The sequence below is a fragment of the Asparagus officinalis genome, chromosome 5 (genome assembly GCF_001876935.1).
Source record: "Asparagus officinalis chromosome 5, Aspof.V1, whole genome shotgun sequence".
NCBI classification, from domain to species: Eukaryota; Viridiplantae; Streptophyta; class Magnoliopsida; order Asparagales; family Asparagaceae; genus Asparagus; species Asparagus officinalis.
The window spans coordinates 3,444,696-3,459,597 of record NC_033798.1 but is presented as its reverse complement, the minus strand read 5'-3'; the positions used below and the strand labels follow the sequence as shown (position 1 = coordinate 3,459,597).

Below are 14,902 nucleotides of genomic sequence, written 5' to 3'. Positions count from 1 at the left end.
GCTCTTGTAGGTTACAACCCATATAACATGCACGTGTCAAGAGTGTAAAACCAATATAAAAGAATATCTTACAATTTTACGATAAAAAATTAATATCAAATACTAATCTGACACCTTTTATAAGTTTACTAATTAACTGCAAGTATACGAAGAGTCTGCAAATGGATTGAATCGAGGTCTTCCCGGTGGAGGTTGATGAGAAGTCATCTCATTGCTATGTGAGCTCATCTATTGTTAAAGCTTGAGATGAATATTGACCAAGAATGAAATATGCTATTGAATTGTGACTATTACTATTAGTTATGTTATAAATAGATTATAAGTCAAATCAGTTTAAATGTCACTAGAACTTATTAGAGAAACAATATTTTATCATTGTGTTAAACCCAAAAAATTAAAGTTTCGGCTTGGACACAAGTGACATGCCTAACGCAATTTCCATGGACTGTGAATATGTGAGGCATACAAGTGTATGTGCTTTATAGCAGTTTGAGTCTGATGACATTAGGATATACTTTCTTTAGTTTGTTTCTTCTCAGAACCAAAGTTGGTTCTGATAAGAAATGATATTCCAATAAAAGAAATATAATTGGGTGATTGACTTATTAATCAAATTTGCCTGTCATCTCTTGTCTGTACTAGTTTTAATCCAATTGTCTTCCCGAATTCAATTCTTCCAGCTCCCATTTCCCTCATCTCCTCTTTCGTCAAATTTCTTCTCTTCTATAATGATATGTAGGAAAATATTCCCCATGGATATACATTATATTGTGAACAGATAACCAAAATTTTACTGCACTAATTTTTCATTTTCCCCATACTCTCGTGGTTCTTTTGTATTATATCAGTTATAGCAAGACAGACATGTTTATGTTCAAATCAGGTACCGTTTGGCAAAGGGTTAAGTGAGGGGTTAAGGAGACTTAACCCTTTCTTAACCTGCCAAACACAACAAATCTATATAAGGGTTAAAGTGAGTTAACCCTCCATAATTTGCCAAACATAAAAAATATAGAAGGGTTAAGTTAACCCCTCTAGAGGGGTTAAAATGAGTTAACCCCTCAAAATGAGGGGTTTACTAATACTCCTATTTAGATGGAATAAGAGTTAACCCTTCTAATTATAAAGAAAATAGTCAAAATCATTGTTATTCCCAAACACTAAAACTGATCATAAGGGCTAAAATAAAACTTATTTAACGGGTTAATAATTTAGTCCTTCGGATTATCAAATGGGTTAAGTACATTAATCCTTCTCTTTAACCCCTCTTCATTAACCCTTTGCCAAACGGGGCCTAAGGAATTAACTAATCTTTAAGACTGTAACAGTGCCAGAGTATAGTAGTTGTATCCTGCTTACAAAATCAATATTACTTCATTCAGACATTTTAACAAACCTATATTAATTATCTATCTGCAGATAGATCACCAATCTCTCTGTTTTTTCTTGCTCTGGTGAAATGATTCTGCTTCCTTTTACATGAGGTTATTTCTCTGCTTTGTTCAAGTATTTTGATGAATTTATCCCTGGAAACCGTGTGGATATATCGACGAATATCTAAATTCTAAATACACTATGAAAATCAGATTTTTATTCTTTCTCTTGCTAAGCAATTTCTCTTTTCTGCTTTTAAACCCTTTCCGGGTGCCACACCTGACGATAAAAAGAATAGGGCTAATTGCACATAGACCCCCAGTAGTTCATTGATTTGATATTACTGCCTCTGTAGTTCCATTGCTGCAGATGGCCTGGGTTAATTTTTTTTTCTGGCTACTTACCCTTGATGAAATGTTGGCAGGTATAGCCCCAGGATGAAGTTAGTGAGTTGAGTGAAGCTAACGAGTCAAAAAAAATATTAACTCGGACAGGGGTAGTAAGTCTAAAACAGCGAAGCAACAGGGGTCTATGTGCAATTAACCCTTAATGATAAACTCAATAACATTACTAATAGCTTAAATTGTTAACAGGTGATAGATTGGATGGAGAAAAGAGGTTTCGGCATCAACGAAAGCATCCAGCTCTTGTAGGTTACAACCCATATAACATGCACGTGTCAAGAGTGTAAAACCAATATAAAAGAATATCTTACAATTTTACGATAAAAAATTAATATCAAATACTAATCTGACACCTTTTATAAGTTTACTAATTAACTGCAAGTATACGAAGAGTCTGCAAATGGATTGAATCGAGGTCTTCCCGGTGGAGGTTGATGAGAAGTCATCTCATTGCTATGTGAGCTCATCTATTGTTAAAGCTTGAGATGAATATTGACCAAGAATGAAATATGCTATTGAATTGTGACTATTACTATTAGTTATGTTATAAATAGATTATAAGTCAAATCAGTTTAAATGTCACTAGAACTTATTAGAGAAACAATATTTTATCATTGTGTTAAACCCAAAAAATTAAAGTTTCGGCTTGGACACAAGTGACATGCCTAACGCAATTTCCATGGACTGTGAATATGTGAGGCATACAAGTGTATGTGCTTTATAGCAGTTTGAGTCTGATGACATTAGGATATACTTTCTTTAGTTTGTTTCTTCTCAGAACCAAAGTTGGTTCTGATAAGAAATGATATTCCAATAAAAGAAATATAATTGGGTGATTGACTTATTAATCAAATTTGCCTGTCATCTCTTGTCTGTACTAGTTTTAATCCAATTGTCTTCCCGAATTCAATTCTTCCAGCTCCCATTTCCCTCATCTCCTCTTTCGTCAAATTTCTTCTCTTCTATAATGATATGTAGGAAAATATTCCCCATGGATATACATTATATTGTGAACAGATAACCAAAATTTTACTGCACTAATTTTTCATTTTCCCCATACTCTCGTGGTTCTTTTGTATTATATCAGTTATAGCAAGACAGACATGTTTATGTTCAAATCAGGTACCGTTTGGCAAAGGGTTAAGTGAGGGGTTAAGGAGACTTAACCCTTTCTTAACCTGCCAAACACAACAAATCTATATAAGGGTTAAAGTGAGTTAACCCTCCATAATTTGCCAAACATAAAAAATATAGAAGGGTTAAGTTAACCCCTCTAGAGGGGTTAAAATGAGTTAACCCCTCAAAATGAGGGGTTTACTAATACTCCTATTTAGATGGAATAAGAGTTAACCCTTCTAATTATAAAGAAAATAGTCAAAATCATTGTTATTCCCAAACACTAAAACTGATCATAAGGGCTAAAATAAAACTTATTTAACGGGTTAATAATTTAGTCCTTCGGATTATCAAATGGGTTAAGTACATTAATCCTTCTCTTTAACCCCTCTTCATTAACCCTTTGCCAAACGGGGCCTAAGGAATTAACTAATCTTTAAGACTGTAACAGTGCCAGAGTATAGTAGTTGTATCCTGCTTACAAAATCAATATTACTTCATTCAGACATTTTAACAAACCTATATTAATTATCTATCTGCAGATAGATCACCAATCTCTCTGTTTTTTCTTGCTCTGGTGAAATGATTCTGCTTCCTTTTACATGAGGTTATTTCTCTGCTTTGTTCAAGTATTTTGATGAATTTATCCCTGGAAACCGTGTGGATATATCGACGAATATCTAAATTCTAAATACACTATGAAAATCAGATTTTTATTCTTTCTCTTGCTAAGCAATTTCTCTTTTCTGCTTTTAAACCCTTTCCGGGTGCCACACCTGACGATAAAAAGAATAGGGCTAATTGCACATAGACCCCCAGTAGTTCATTGATTTGATATTACTGCCTCTGTAGTTCCATTGCTGCAGATGGCCTGGGTTAATTTTTTTTTCTGGCTACTTACCCTTGATGAAATGTTGGCAGGTATAGCCCCAGGATGAAGTTAGTGAGTTGAGTGAAGCTAACGAGTCAAAAAAAATATTAACTCGGACAGGGGTAGTAAGTCTAAAACAGCGAAGCAACAGGGGTCTATGTGCAATTAACCCTTAATGATAAACTCAATAACATTACTAATAGCTTAAATTGTTAACAGGTGATAGATTGGATGGAGAAAAGAGGTTTCGGCATCAACGAAAGCATCCATGCAATGCGCCTAGATCTTATAGCCAAATCCAAAACCCCAGAAATCGCCGAGAAATACTTCTCCAAACTCCCTGAACTAGCAAAGAATCAGTTTACATATGGAGCTCTTTTAAACATCTATTGCCAAGAGAAAGCAGCAGATAAAGCCCTTTCCCTTTACGAGAAGATGAAAGAACTCAACCTAGCTTCAAATACTCTAGTAACTAACAACATCATGACCCTTCACTTGAAATTAGGCCAACACGAGAAAATCCCAACTCTATTTCAAGAAATGGAATCTTTGAAAATTTCTCCGGATAGAATCACTTATGGAATTTTGATGAGCAGCTATGCATCTAGAAACGATATCGAATCAGTTGAGAAAGTCGTGGATGAAATGAAAAGAGGAGGAAGGGTTGGTTTTGATTGGAGCTTGTGGTGTAATCTCGCTGGTTATTATAACTCGTCAGGATTTTTCGAGAAAGCTGAATCTGTTCTTAAGAATGCTGAGAAAATGATGCCTTCAGGAGATAGAGAAGCTTACCATTTTCTCATTACTTTGTATGCTGGTGCTGGTAATTTGTCAGAAGTTAAAAGGGTGTGGAGATTGCTCAAGGATTCATTTAGGAAGATGACTAATATGAGCTATTATCATATGTTTCACGCTCTTAAGAAACTAGGAGATGTTGATGAGTTAAAGAAAATCTTTGAAGAGTGGGAATTGCATTTTGATCATTTTGATGTAAAATTGGTGAATGTAGTGTTGGATGCTTATCTAGAAAAGGGTATGATTAAAGAAGCCGAAATTATATGGGAGAATGCTATATCCAAGGGTTGTGGATCTGATTTTAGGACATTTGAGCTTTTTGCTAAGTATTACTTGGAACAAGGTGAAAGGGATTTGGCTACAAAGTTGTTGGAGAGGTATGCTTGCATATTGAAACAAGAAAAAGGTAGGATCAATGAAGGAAAAGCAAAGAAGTTTATTGAACATCTTGTGGGAGTGAAGGATGTTGATGGGGTTGAGGCCTTTTGCAAGAGTTTTAAGGATCTAGTGTGTTTATATCCAAAGAAGAAATGTTAGCATTATTCCTTGTTAACCTGGGTCTGATGATTTAAGATTTGGGATAATGGTACTTGATATGGTATTTGCACATTTTCTGTTTGTTTTTTTTCTAGAAGACTTGTACAAATATGAATATTACCTGGAATCTGGATACTATTCTCTATTTAGTGTTAATACACTAATATCTATGCTTTAATTTGGACAGGTGAGTATGCATGGCTGCGTGTAGACTGCAGAAGTGTTGATAATTTATGCGGCAATGGAGGTTACTGGTAGTAAAAACAATCCAAAGTTGACTCTCGAAATATTTTCTGCAAGGGATTTACACTAAGAGTAACATATCAGTGACTTGTTGATACTGTGTTGAACATCAAACTTTAGCCTGCTTGTCTGGGGATGAACCATTTTTGATCGTGGGTGCATTATTTTGATTCTGGGTAAATCAACAGTTTTTATATCTTCATCATTTGGATTGAGCTATATGTTCGGTGCAATAAGGCATTATGCGCATATGACTAATATTTTATGAGGTTAATCGTACAGACTCTGTAGCGTCGTACTTTAAAACTTGTGACACTTCTAGTTTGATTTTTGAAACTTATTACACTTACAGTTTGATTTCGGCAGATAGACCCCTCAGTGAACTTTAGTGACTTCGGTCGAGGGTAAAAGAGTCGAGAATATTTAAAAGGGAGTCTATCTGCGAAAATCAAATAATAGAGTGCTTTTTTTTTAACTCTTAAAATTGTTAAAAAGATTTTGAGGAGGTGGATAGACCGTCTATAGTTCTTTTTTTTTCTTTGAACTTTTAAGAACAGAAAAAAGTTCCCTAAAGCGATGTATTCGCACAAATAGAACCACATAGGATCAATTTGCAATTAAGTAATACTACAAGAGGTCTATTCTTAATTAACCCGATATTATCTTATTTAATCTTTTACTTGGAGAAATCTCTAGGCGCATGACTCTATGTTCAAATAAATTTTCTTAATTACATTGCAGGATGCTCACCAAACGCGAGATTTGGTCGTTAACAATAACAGCAGATGAATTTTTTTTAACAATAAAAAAAATAACAACAATATTTGCAGCATTAATCTGAATAAACTCAAGGGCTACGAAGATTCATAAGCTCCATCAACTCACTGAAAATATAATAGAAAATAAAATTAAAATCAGGAGAGCAAGCATATTTCATTCATTACCTGAGCTCAGAGCAGCGTCCCCGAAGTGGCACAGCTGTAGTTACAGCATCTTGACGGGGGGCAACATGGTCATTGACAAACCCCCGCTCCGCTCACCGCTGCGCTGCTATAAAAATCCCCATTATGGCGGGTATCGGATAAATACACTTCTACAGAGAGAGAGAGATGAAGAACTCAGAGAAAAAGATAACTTTTGAGCAGTACCTCCAATTTTATCAATTTTCGTGGCTGTCCAATATCTCTAGATTCAGCCTCAATCAGGTATCGATTTTATCAATTTCCCCCTTTTTTTATTTTTACACTTTTCACCTTCTTCTTCTTCTTTTTTTTCAATTCTATTTTCAGATCATAGAGATGCACGGCTTCATCAAGCTCCACTTGGAACGCAAGGTTTCCCCATTCTCAACCCTCTTTAATTTTTTTTTTCAATTTACCCCCTCATTTCACCCCCCTTCTTTGCGTTTTTAGCATCGTCTTCGAGAATGCTTGGAAGCGATCGATCTCATGGAACCGGCTCGATACGACTCTCGAGGATTTTCCTCAAGTCTCCTCCCGCGCTTTTCATTGAGCAGCGAGAGATCGTGAACGATCTCGAGGACCGAATCGGATGGAGCCGAGAGCGGACCTCCTCTCGCGCTCGATCACAAAACCCTAGAATCTGACGCCGATGCGCAGAGCTCATCGTCGCCGACGGGCGATTGCCGTTTGCCACGTCAGCGCAGTGCTCGCCGGACGAGGGCGGCGGATCCGCCGGCGGAATTCAGTGATCGTCGGGAACGAGCCTGCGAGCGGTCGAGAGAAGAGGCTTCGGTTGAACGCCGCTGATGAATGCGACTGGCTGCTGCCTGTCGTTGGATCGTCCGTCTAGTTCGTCTCCGTCGATCGATGCTTCGAATGACGGTGACGAGCATCTTTCGCTTCGAGGCCCCCGCCGCCGTCTTCCGTGGAAGCCGCCGACGACTCCGCCGCCGCCGTTTGGATTCTCTTCGCTTGGGCCGATCTTTGGCCGTTTGATGCTCCTGTGGGTTTCTGCAGAGATGCCTGCGCGCCTTTTCTGTTATTTTTTGACGTTTTGTTACGGAAGCTTAGGCCCTTCTGTTGGTTGTTAATTACGAACTGGCCACTGAAGCCACGGCGCCCAATTATTTCTTGAAGAAAAAAAAAACGTATAGAAAATCATATATATATTCCTTTATATAAGAATAACTGTTTATGCTATAGTAAATACTATAGTATTATTTACTGTGATAATATTATTGTAGAAAACAGGATACTGGTTACTGTGGTACTTTTAAAAAAATTGTTATAGCTCACGGGAATACTGTAGCATTTTTTTAAAAAATATAGCAGAGGAGGGAACGGTAGCAGTTTAAAAAATTACTGTAGCATTAAAATCAGGATTACTGTAACGAGAAAAAAATGATATGCCGTGCTTTACATGGTGTTCACGACTAGTATGTAGTAGAAGAGCAGAAAAGATTTGTCTTTTAGTATTAAATTTAAAATCACTTCAAAATGATATGTAATGTCGTCCGTCTCGGAACATAGATATTAGTATAAAGTAGTAAAACATCAGTAAGATGGATGATAATAACGCCGTATCAATATAAACAGTACAGAAATCAGTGCAATCATCAACTTTGAAAGGTAGAGTATGGTGCAATTTTTTTTATCCTATGATATTCTATAAAGGACGGCACGTGATTTTTTCCCGTCTATTTCACGGTTACCGATACAAAAAGACTTGAAATACTAACTAGTTCTGATACATTGAGAGACAATTTATAAGGCATAAGAAATTATACTTGAGTTTTGTACGGCGTTCAATTTTAATCATGATCGTCTGATAATGTTGTACGGATGTGATTCACTTACAACATGATCAGTGTTGTTTTATTTATGAATTGCACTTGTTTTAACTTCGGCTAAATTATCAAATTGGTATATTTTGTTTGACCTATTTACCAAATTGGTACATTCACCTACTCCAGCAACGACAAGGTATATAAAGTGAGAATCAGTGACGATAATGTATAAATTGCTGGCCAGAGTAAATATTCGGCGACTTCACATCACATGACGGACCATGTGAGTTTGATGTGTGGCTCCTTTGGGATGACGACCGACATGACAAAGTTGACAAGGAGTTTTTCTTCAAAGTAGGGCTCAATCGAGTGGTGCTTTTTGGCTCGCGGTTGGGCAACTTGCGCCCAACTCGTGAGAGATGAGCAGGGGGTGAGCCCCACAGCTTGGGGTTTTCAAATTAGGTCTTATTCTCCTTCCTAGGATTAAAATTGGCATTCTCCGTTGGAAGTGGACAAGAAATCTTCGAGCTCAAGCCCCAGTTTCAACGGAGAACACCTTATTTTAAAGGAGGAGAATAAGACTCAGAGCCCCTTCAGCCCTAACTTGAGGGAATCTTTTTAACTATTTATTTAAAAAAGATCATAATAAATCCATTCAATGATATAATAACTGGAAGAAAAACAAAATCTCAATAGCGAAGAGAATCCTAGCCCGCCGGTATGAACGTTCCTGTGTAAGCGCCTGTTTGGCTATTTCCACAAAAAAACCGAAAATGGAAATGTCACTCTTGAAAACATTTTAAGACATTTCCAAGTTTTTTTTTTGTTTGTTTCGCAAAGAAAACTCTCATTTTCACTGCCAACTCACACAAACAAACAAAAAAAACCTTCATAGTAACAGTGCCTAAGTTTTATTTCTTGTGTTTGTTTGAGAACAAGAAAAAAAAATAAGAAACCTCTTCTTTAAATAATACGGTTTATTCTTCTAAACTATTCAAACAGTTTTTTACAAATAAAAAATTCTTAGATGGGGCATTTCCAAGTGTTTTCAGCCCATTCTGTTGTGAAAACACATTTCTTAAAATATTGAGGTGACATGCTACGTGACAGTTCATTTCTCAAAATTTAAAAACGAAACAAACATGTGAAATGTAAATACCTTGAAAACAAAAACCCATGTGATACATGAGGCTTTTCTTGAAAGGTGAGGTGACAACACATTTCCTCTTTTTTTTGAGCAAACAAACATGCCCTAAAAGGAAAATATAGCAGGATTACATCAGAAACAAAACGAAAAACTAAAGACGTCAAGAGATGCAAAAGAAACTCTCGAGGAGAGATGAGTAGAGATCACACGTACTCGGCAATCTTAATCACAAGCTTATACCTGGAGAGTTAGCAAATTTAGCCTGAAGCAACTATACCCGAAAAAGATACCTCGTAATGAGAGCTTGATAGAAGCTTGTTAACTAAAACTATTACACAACATAATAATAAGGTAATGCAAAAGGAAGCAGCTGCCAGCAGAAGCAAGATCTGAAGAAAACATGCAGTTGAGCGGGGGCAAAAAAAATATAAAGTTTGAAATATTATCGATCACACTCCTCCAAGGGCAACGACAACAAATAACCTGAATCACAGTGAACTCAATCACCATCAAGATGGTCCTTTCTAGTTTACAAATACTGAAGTTGACAACCATTTATCGGTAACACGGCTAAATTATGGAACTGCGCTTCCATGGCGTTTTAGCTGTAACAACAACAAATTGAGCATGAATTTTAACTTATTTTAACAGAAAACCATAATCCAAAGAACATATCCATCTTCTGCACCAATTTTGCTGCAGAACCTTCTGTCCTAGCTTTCCTTATGAAGAATCTGAGGCAAAACTAATGTTACAACCCAAATGATATGGACGTAAACTTAATTTCCTCCCCAACGCCGTTTTCTTGCAGGTCTTTGCTGTTTAATTTCATCAGATACAACTGAAACACCTACCTTAGGATCAGTATTCTTGGGACCGAAGCTCTTTTCAAGCCCTTGCTTTGAAGCAAATGGCTCTTTGAATCGTTCCTTGCGCTTTTCCATCTTAGCTAGAGTTTGAAGTATACGATTATTGTCATAAATATCAGCAATCTTACCAACTTCTTCCAAAATTTTCCCAGAATTCCAATCCTTTTTTAATGAAACAACATTTCGTTTGTCCGACTCTTCTATCAACTCTCCCTCCTCGATCTCATTATCGTCATCATTTTGTGGGACATGAAGCTTGTCGAGGGAATCCTTAGTTTTATACCCCCTTAGTCGAGTCTGATGACTGTGGTTACCTGCAGCTTTTGATATATGTGGGTAAATCTCCTCTTGTTTGTATGTCTCCTTAACTTTCCTGGAGTTCCTCACTAGGCTATCTTTGTAGCCTATACCAATGGCTTTTTTGCTTTCCGCAGTTACTCCAATGCCTCTTCTGGCCAGCTGCAGATAGTGGATATTAAATGAAATAAAAAAAAGTTAGGAAACATCAAAAAAAATTAACATTCCATAATACTTGATTTCTACAGAACATATGGCTTCGAGAAACTATTGTGGTTCAATTGCAGAATATACAATGAAAAGCATAGATAGTCCTCAGAATTGTAATCTGGTTCAATGGCAGTACACAATAAACAACATAGATAGTTTTGGTGCATAAAGCTAGAGTTCAACTCCAATAAAGCCTGTCGAAGAGCAAATGCATGATACAAAAACAATAACATAAAAACCAGTTTCCTTAATCAAATAATTATATTTTTATCATTTTCCTATATGGTACATTAATCGACCTTTGTTCCCCCATCTCCAAAACATTTCAATCAATTCTCTCTCACTGTGCACTATAGGAACAACATCTAACTTCACATGAATGCGCTCGTTTCTTATTTTATCCAAACATCTAACATACCATTCACATCTACAGTAGCATCCATGATGGATATGCCCTTCAAATATGATTGGCTATCCACTGACATGTTCAAGAATACCAAGGCAAGAGTAAATAAAGAAAAGAAAACATGAATTAAAGTACAGAACATATGAATTAACCAAGAAACAAAATTCATGGAGTGAGGGAACACAAATAAGAATCTCATAACATAACCGGTGTAAACCTTCAGTATGCTCTACGTTGTTTAGTAGCAAACACCCTCAACATACACTTAGCAGTAGATCTTATGGAGCAACACATCTTTCCCAACTTAATGTCACTGGCATGCAAAGAGATATCCAGTATGCTTATCCAGTAATAGATCTTAAAATATAATATACACCTGCTTCAAGGTCATGCACATGCAGAGATTAGTTTTACATGCAGGTGTATATTATAACGAAATTCCATCTCCAAGATATTGACATGTGGTGAGACATTCAAGAAAAAAAAACAACAGTACTGATAGGGGGAACAATGAAGCATTGCCTGTTGGTATAGAGATCATTGTTGGGGTTGGGAAAAAAAATCACAGGTGAAAATGGCAGACGTAAGAAATATCTGTTGGCTGTGTATAGGAAGGGGAATGGTTCATTGTTACTAATGGTCTAACACTAAAAAGGTAACTGAAATAAGATAATGAGAAATTACAGAAATAAATAAAATAAGAGAAGAAGAAAGACTTCTATCGTAAACTTGTTCTTTAAAGAAATATTGAACAAGCCTTATGAAACCAATATTGAAAACGCGTAGCAGTATATTGACAAACCTACAAAACAATCCAGAAAATGCATATACCCCCCTGGAAACGTAGCACACATATATGAAAGAGCAACAAAAAAAAGTCATCGAAAGGTTATATATAAAAAAAAGGTAAAAAAAAAGAAGGATACATCAAAGCATATATAAAACCATACAACATGAAGAAATATCAAACTTATGCATCTCCCCTCAATGTCTTAGATGGCTGATCAATCTATCAAAACAATTAGATGGATGAAGGATCCAACTTATACATCTACTGCAGTTTCCTTGAGTGACTGATCAAGAAATCATCTGAATCATCTAGTAGAAAAGTGTTCTGAAAAAGTAATTATGCAGCTTCATAATAATCATCAACAATGAGCTACACCAGTCTTTTTTACCAGTAAATTCCTTCAAACTATACTCAACAGACTTATTAGATTTTGGCACACCATCAATGGAACTCTACATGGGAACTCACTTCATGTGGCTAAAGTAACATTGTAAACAATTGCTCAATAAATCTTTATCCAAAATGAGTTTTCTTACTTTCTTCTTTGTTTTTGGTTGGGAACTACGAGACAAATGAATCTGATGTATGGTGTATACAGTATCAATATACAAAATTTGAAGCGCAAGGTAAAGTGACCATGACATAGTCATCATAGATAAATATCTATTCATGCCATAGTCATCATGGATAAATATCTATTCCATAAGATTGTCAATTATCTGCCAAGTATAATAAGGTAGTAGTATAATATCGTAAAACAACAAAATAATGTTCTTCATGATTGCAAGCTCGGAACCACTAATACATATTTTATGAAATTGAGTCTTCTATAATATCCATGTCTCTGTAGTTCCTTGAGGCAAGAAAGATCTAAATTATACTTAGGAATCTGCATCCTGATTAAGAGGAGATGAAGAGATAATACAAAGTTTCATATAGATTTTCAAACCCTTAAGTTACACATCAAAGTCAACATTCACCCAAAAGTTATGATTGACTAACCCTACTATTTATCAATCATGAAAATTGAGCAAAACATGCGCAGGATATTCACCAAGTAAGCACTATAATTCTCATACCACCTCTGAATTGTAAGTGTTGCATGAGGAATCTAATGTGCATAACTATATTCTATAGATACACTAGGGTAAATACATAAGAAGGGTAGAAAAGAAATCAAAACAGTGAAAAACAACTTTTCGTTTAGAGAAATGTATTACTGGACCATCACTACACCATCACATGAAAGGCCACACAATCATATGCACATGTTTAGGTTCAGGAGAACCTCAGTTGATCTGAAATGCAAAGTTTCTATTATGATTTCTGGCTTTCATCGAAAGCATTCAAAATTCTGGGCTATACATAGTACTATTGTGATAAAATGAAATGGATATTTTAGGCTTTTAGCTTAGTGTTTCTTTTCGAGACTGGAAATCATCCAATCCAAATGTCAAAACAGTGTGTCTAACCTTCAAAAGAAGGATAAAGTAGTTAGGTGACGTCCCCACTGCTCATGGCCTTTCAAGGATTCAGCGTATTACCAAAGTAAACTGCAATAGTAATTAAAGCATATAATGTTCTAACAACTATTTTAAACACGATATATTGCAGACTGCAAACCATAGAACATAAAAAGATTTACTTTGGAAAGAGAATAGTAGGTACAATCAAAGATATGGAATTACTAACCAGCTTAATCAACAAGACAATATTGAAAGTAAAATCAGTCAACAACAAACGGTGTAGAACAACCTGACACCAAGAAGAAACAGAAATGATGAAACCTTACCCAGACATGTTTTTCAAATCTATCTAAAATAAGTACACTAAGGAGATGCAAGGAGATATACACTAAAACTCAATAATCAAACAAACAAAGCTTAGCATCAAGAAATAAAACTAGACCTTATTCCTATTTGAGAAGATGAGCAAATTAAATTCCAGAGTGGCAATATAAATTTGTCCAGTAATGTATGTGCATAAGTTACATGTTACGTCAAAGAGTAATAAAAAACTAACATCAACTATCGTATAATGAAAATGAATAAATTTGACAAGTCATATAAGCCTCAAATACCTTTAGCAAAAGGAGAGAAAACATCAAGATACTGTTCAATATCAAATTGAACAAGAATGATGTAAAGAAGATTATAAAGTAAGAAATGTGTCATAGAGAAATCAAGAACCAACATCATCTATCATATAATGAGAGCCATGACTTTGACAAGTCAATTATAAACTGTCATATACCTCCACCAAAAGAAGAGAAAATGTGAAGATGACATTTCAACAAAAATCAATAGCTCAGACTAGCAGCTAGGGGGGCAATTGCATCCCATGTCAATGTTTACTGTTTTCATATCAAATGGGGACATTATAATGATTACATCAGTTCCTCCCACGAATAATTGAGATAGCCTCTTTGTCGAGGAGGGTAATGATAACAGAGTCCTGATATTTCTCAACCAAAAAAAGAAAGATTTGTGTAAAACTAGTTTGAACAAAAACAACCTCTTGCTCCAACTAATACCTAGAAATAAATATGACATAATGTAATCTGAAGAGAAATTTTTACCCCACCATCAATGTTTAACACATGTTTCCACGTGAGATGAAAATATGATAGCAGTCACTCCCACCAGGAACAAGAGTAGTCTTCCTTCACACGGTGAGCTAACAATGAGACCACCATTTCGAGTAGGAAGTTTCTTACTGAATGTAGTGTGAAAAACTAGATTCCACTCAAACAAACATCATTTGAAACACAGCACAAGTGCATGCATGTGTGCAAGAAAGCATATACATGGGCCGTAATGGTATAACACACACAAATGCATTCATCGAAATGAGTTTTATTTTTTTATTTTTTTATATTAGACAACATATCAGCATATATCACACAAAGTTCAGGCCGGGATTGACCCTCAACCACAACCATGCTAATGTTACTACACTGCATATTTATTTTCCATTGTTAAGCCCCCCTACATTCTCATAGGTATATGCACGTAGATTATCAAAAGGTGGTTTTCCTATGAGACTAGTGACTGACGAACCTCACCAACAAGCCAACAAGTTAACAGAGCCCCCC

At 35.9% G+C, this 14,902-nt stretch overlaps 2 protein-coding genes and 1 long non-coding RNA gene across 5 annotated transcripts in view; 2 read left to right on the top strand and 1 right to left on the bottom strand.

The window, feature by feature from the left end:
• Positions 1 to 5,775, top strand: part of LOC109840708 (pentatricopeptide repeat-containing protein At4g01990, mitochondrial-like) — a 7,039-nt gene extending 1,264 nt beyond the window's left edge. Inside the window, exons 2-3 of one of the 3 annotated variants that reach the window (XR_002247014.1) lie at positions 3,985 to 5,158; positions 5,285 to 5,775. Coding sequence is in view for 2 of the 3 variants with exons in the window: in XM_020409451.1 (XP_020265040.1) it covers positions 3,985 to 5,097 (1,113 nt within the window). In the remaining variant the exon portion in view is untranslated. The other 2 variants (XM_020409451.1, XM_020409450.1) reach the window with 2 other exon arrangements.
• Positions 6,443 to 6,820, top strand: LOC109840713. The gene is made up of 3 exons (XR_002247015.1): positions 6,443 to 6,545; positions 6,630 to 6,674; positions 6,753 to 6,820. It is a non-coding gene; the product is annotated as an uncharacterized LOC109840713 (long non-coding RNA).
• LOC109840705 (FIP1[III]-like protein) overlaps positions 9,646 to 14,902 on the bottom strand; it is a 16,015-nt gene continuing 10,758 nt past the window's right edge. The window contains exons 9-10 of the mRNA XM_020409445.1: positions 13,501 to 13,563; positions 9,646 to 10,564 (exon numbers count right to left, since the gene is read on the bottom strand). Coding sequence (XP_020265034.1) covers positions 10,016 to 10,564; positions 13,501 to 13,563 — 612 coding nt within the window. The 3' untranslated portion in view covers positions 9,646 to 10,015. The remainder of the gene's footprint in view (positions 10,565 to 13,500; positions 13,564 to 14,902) is intronic.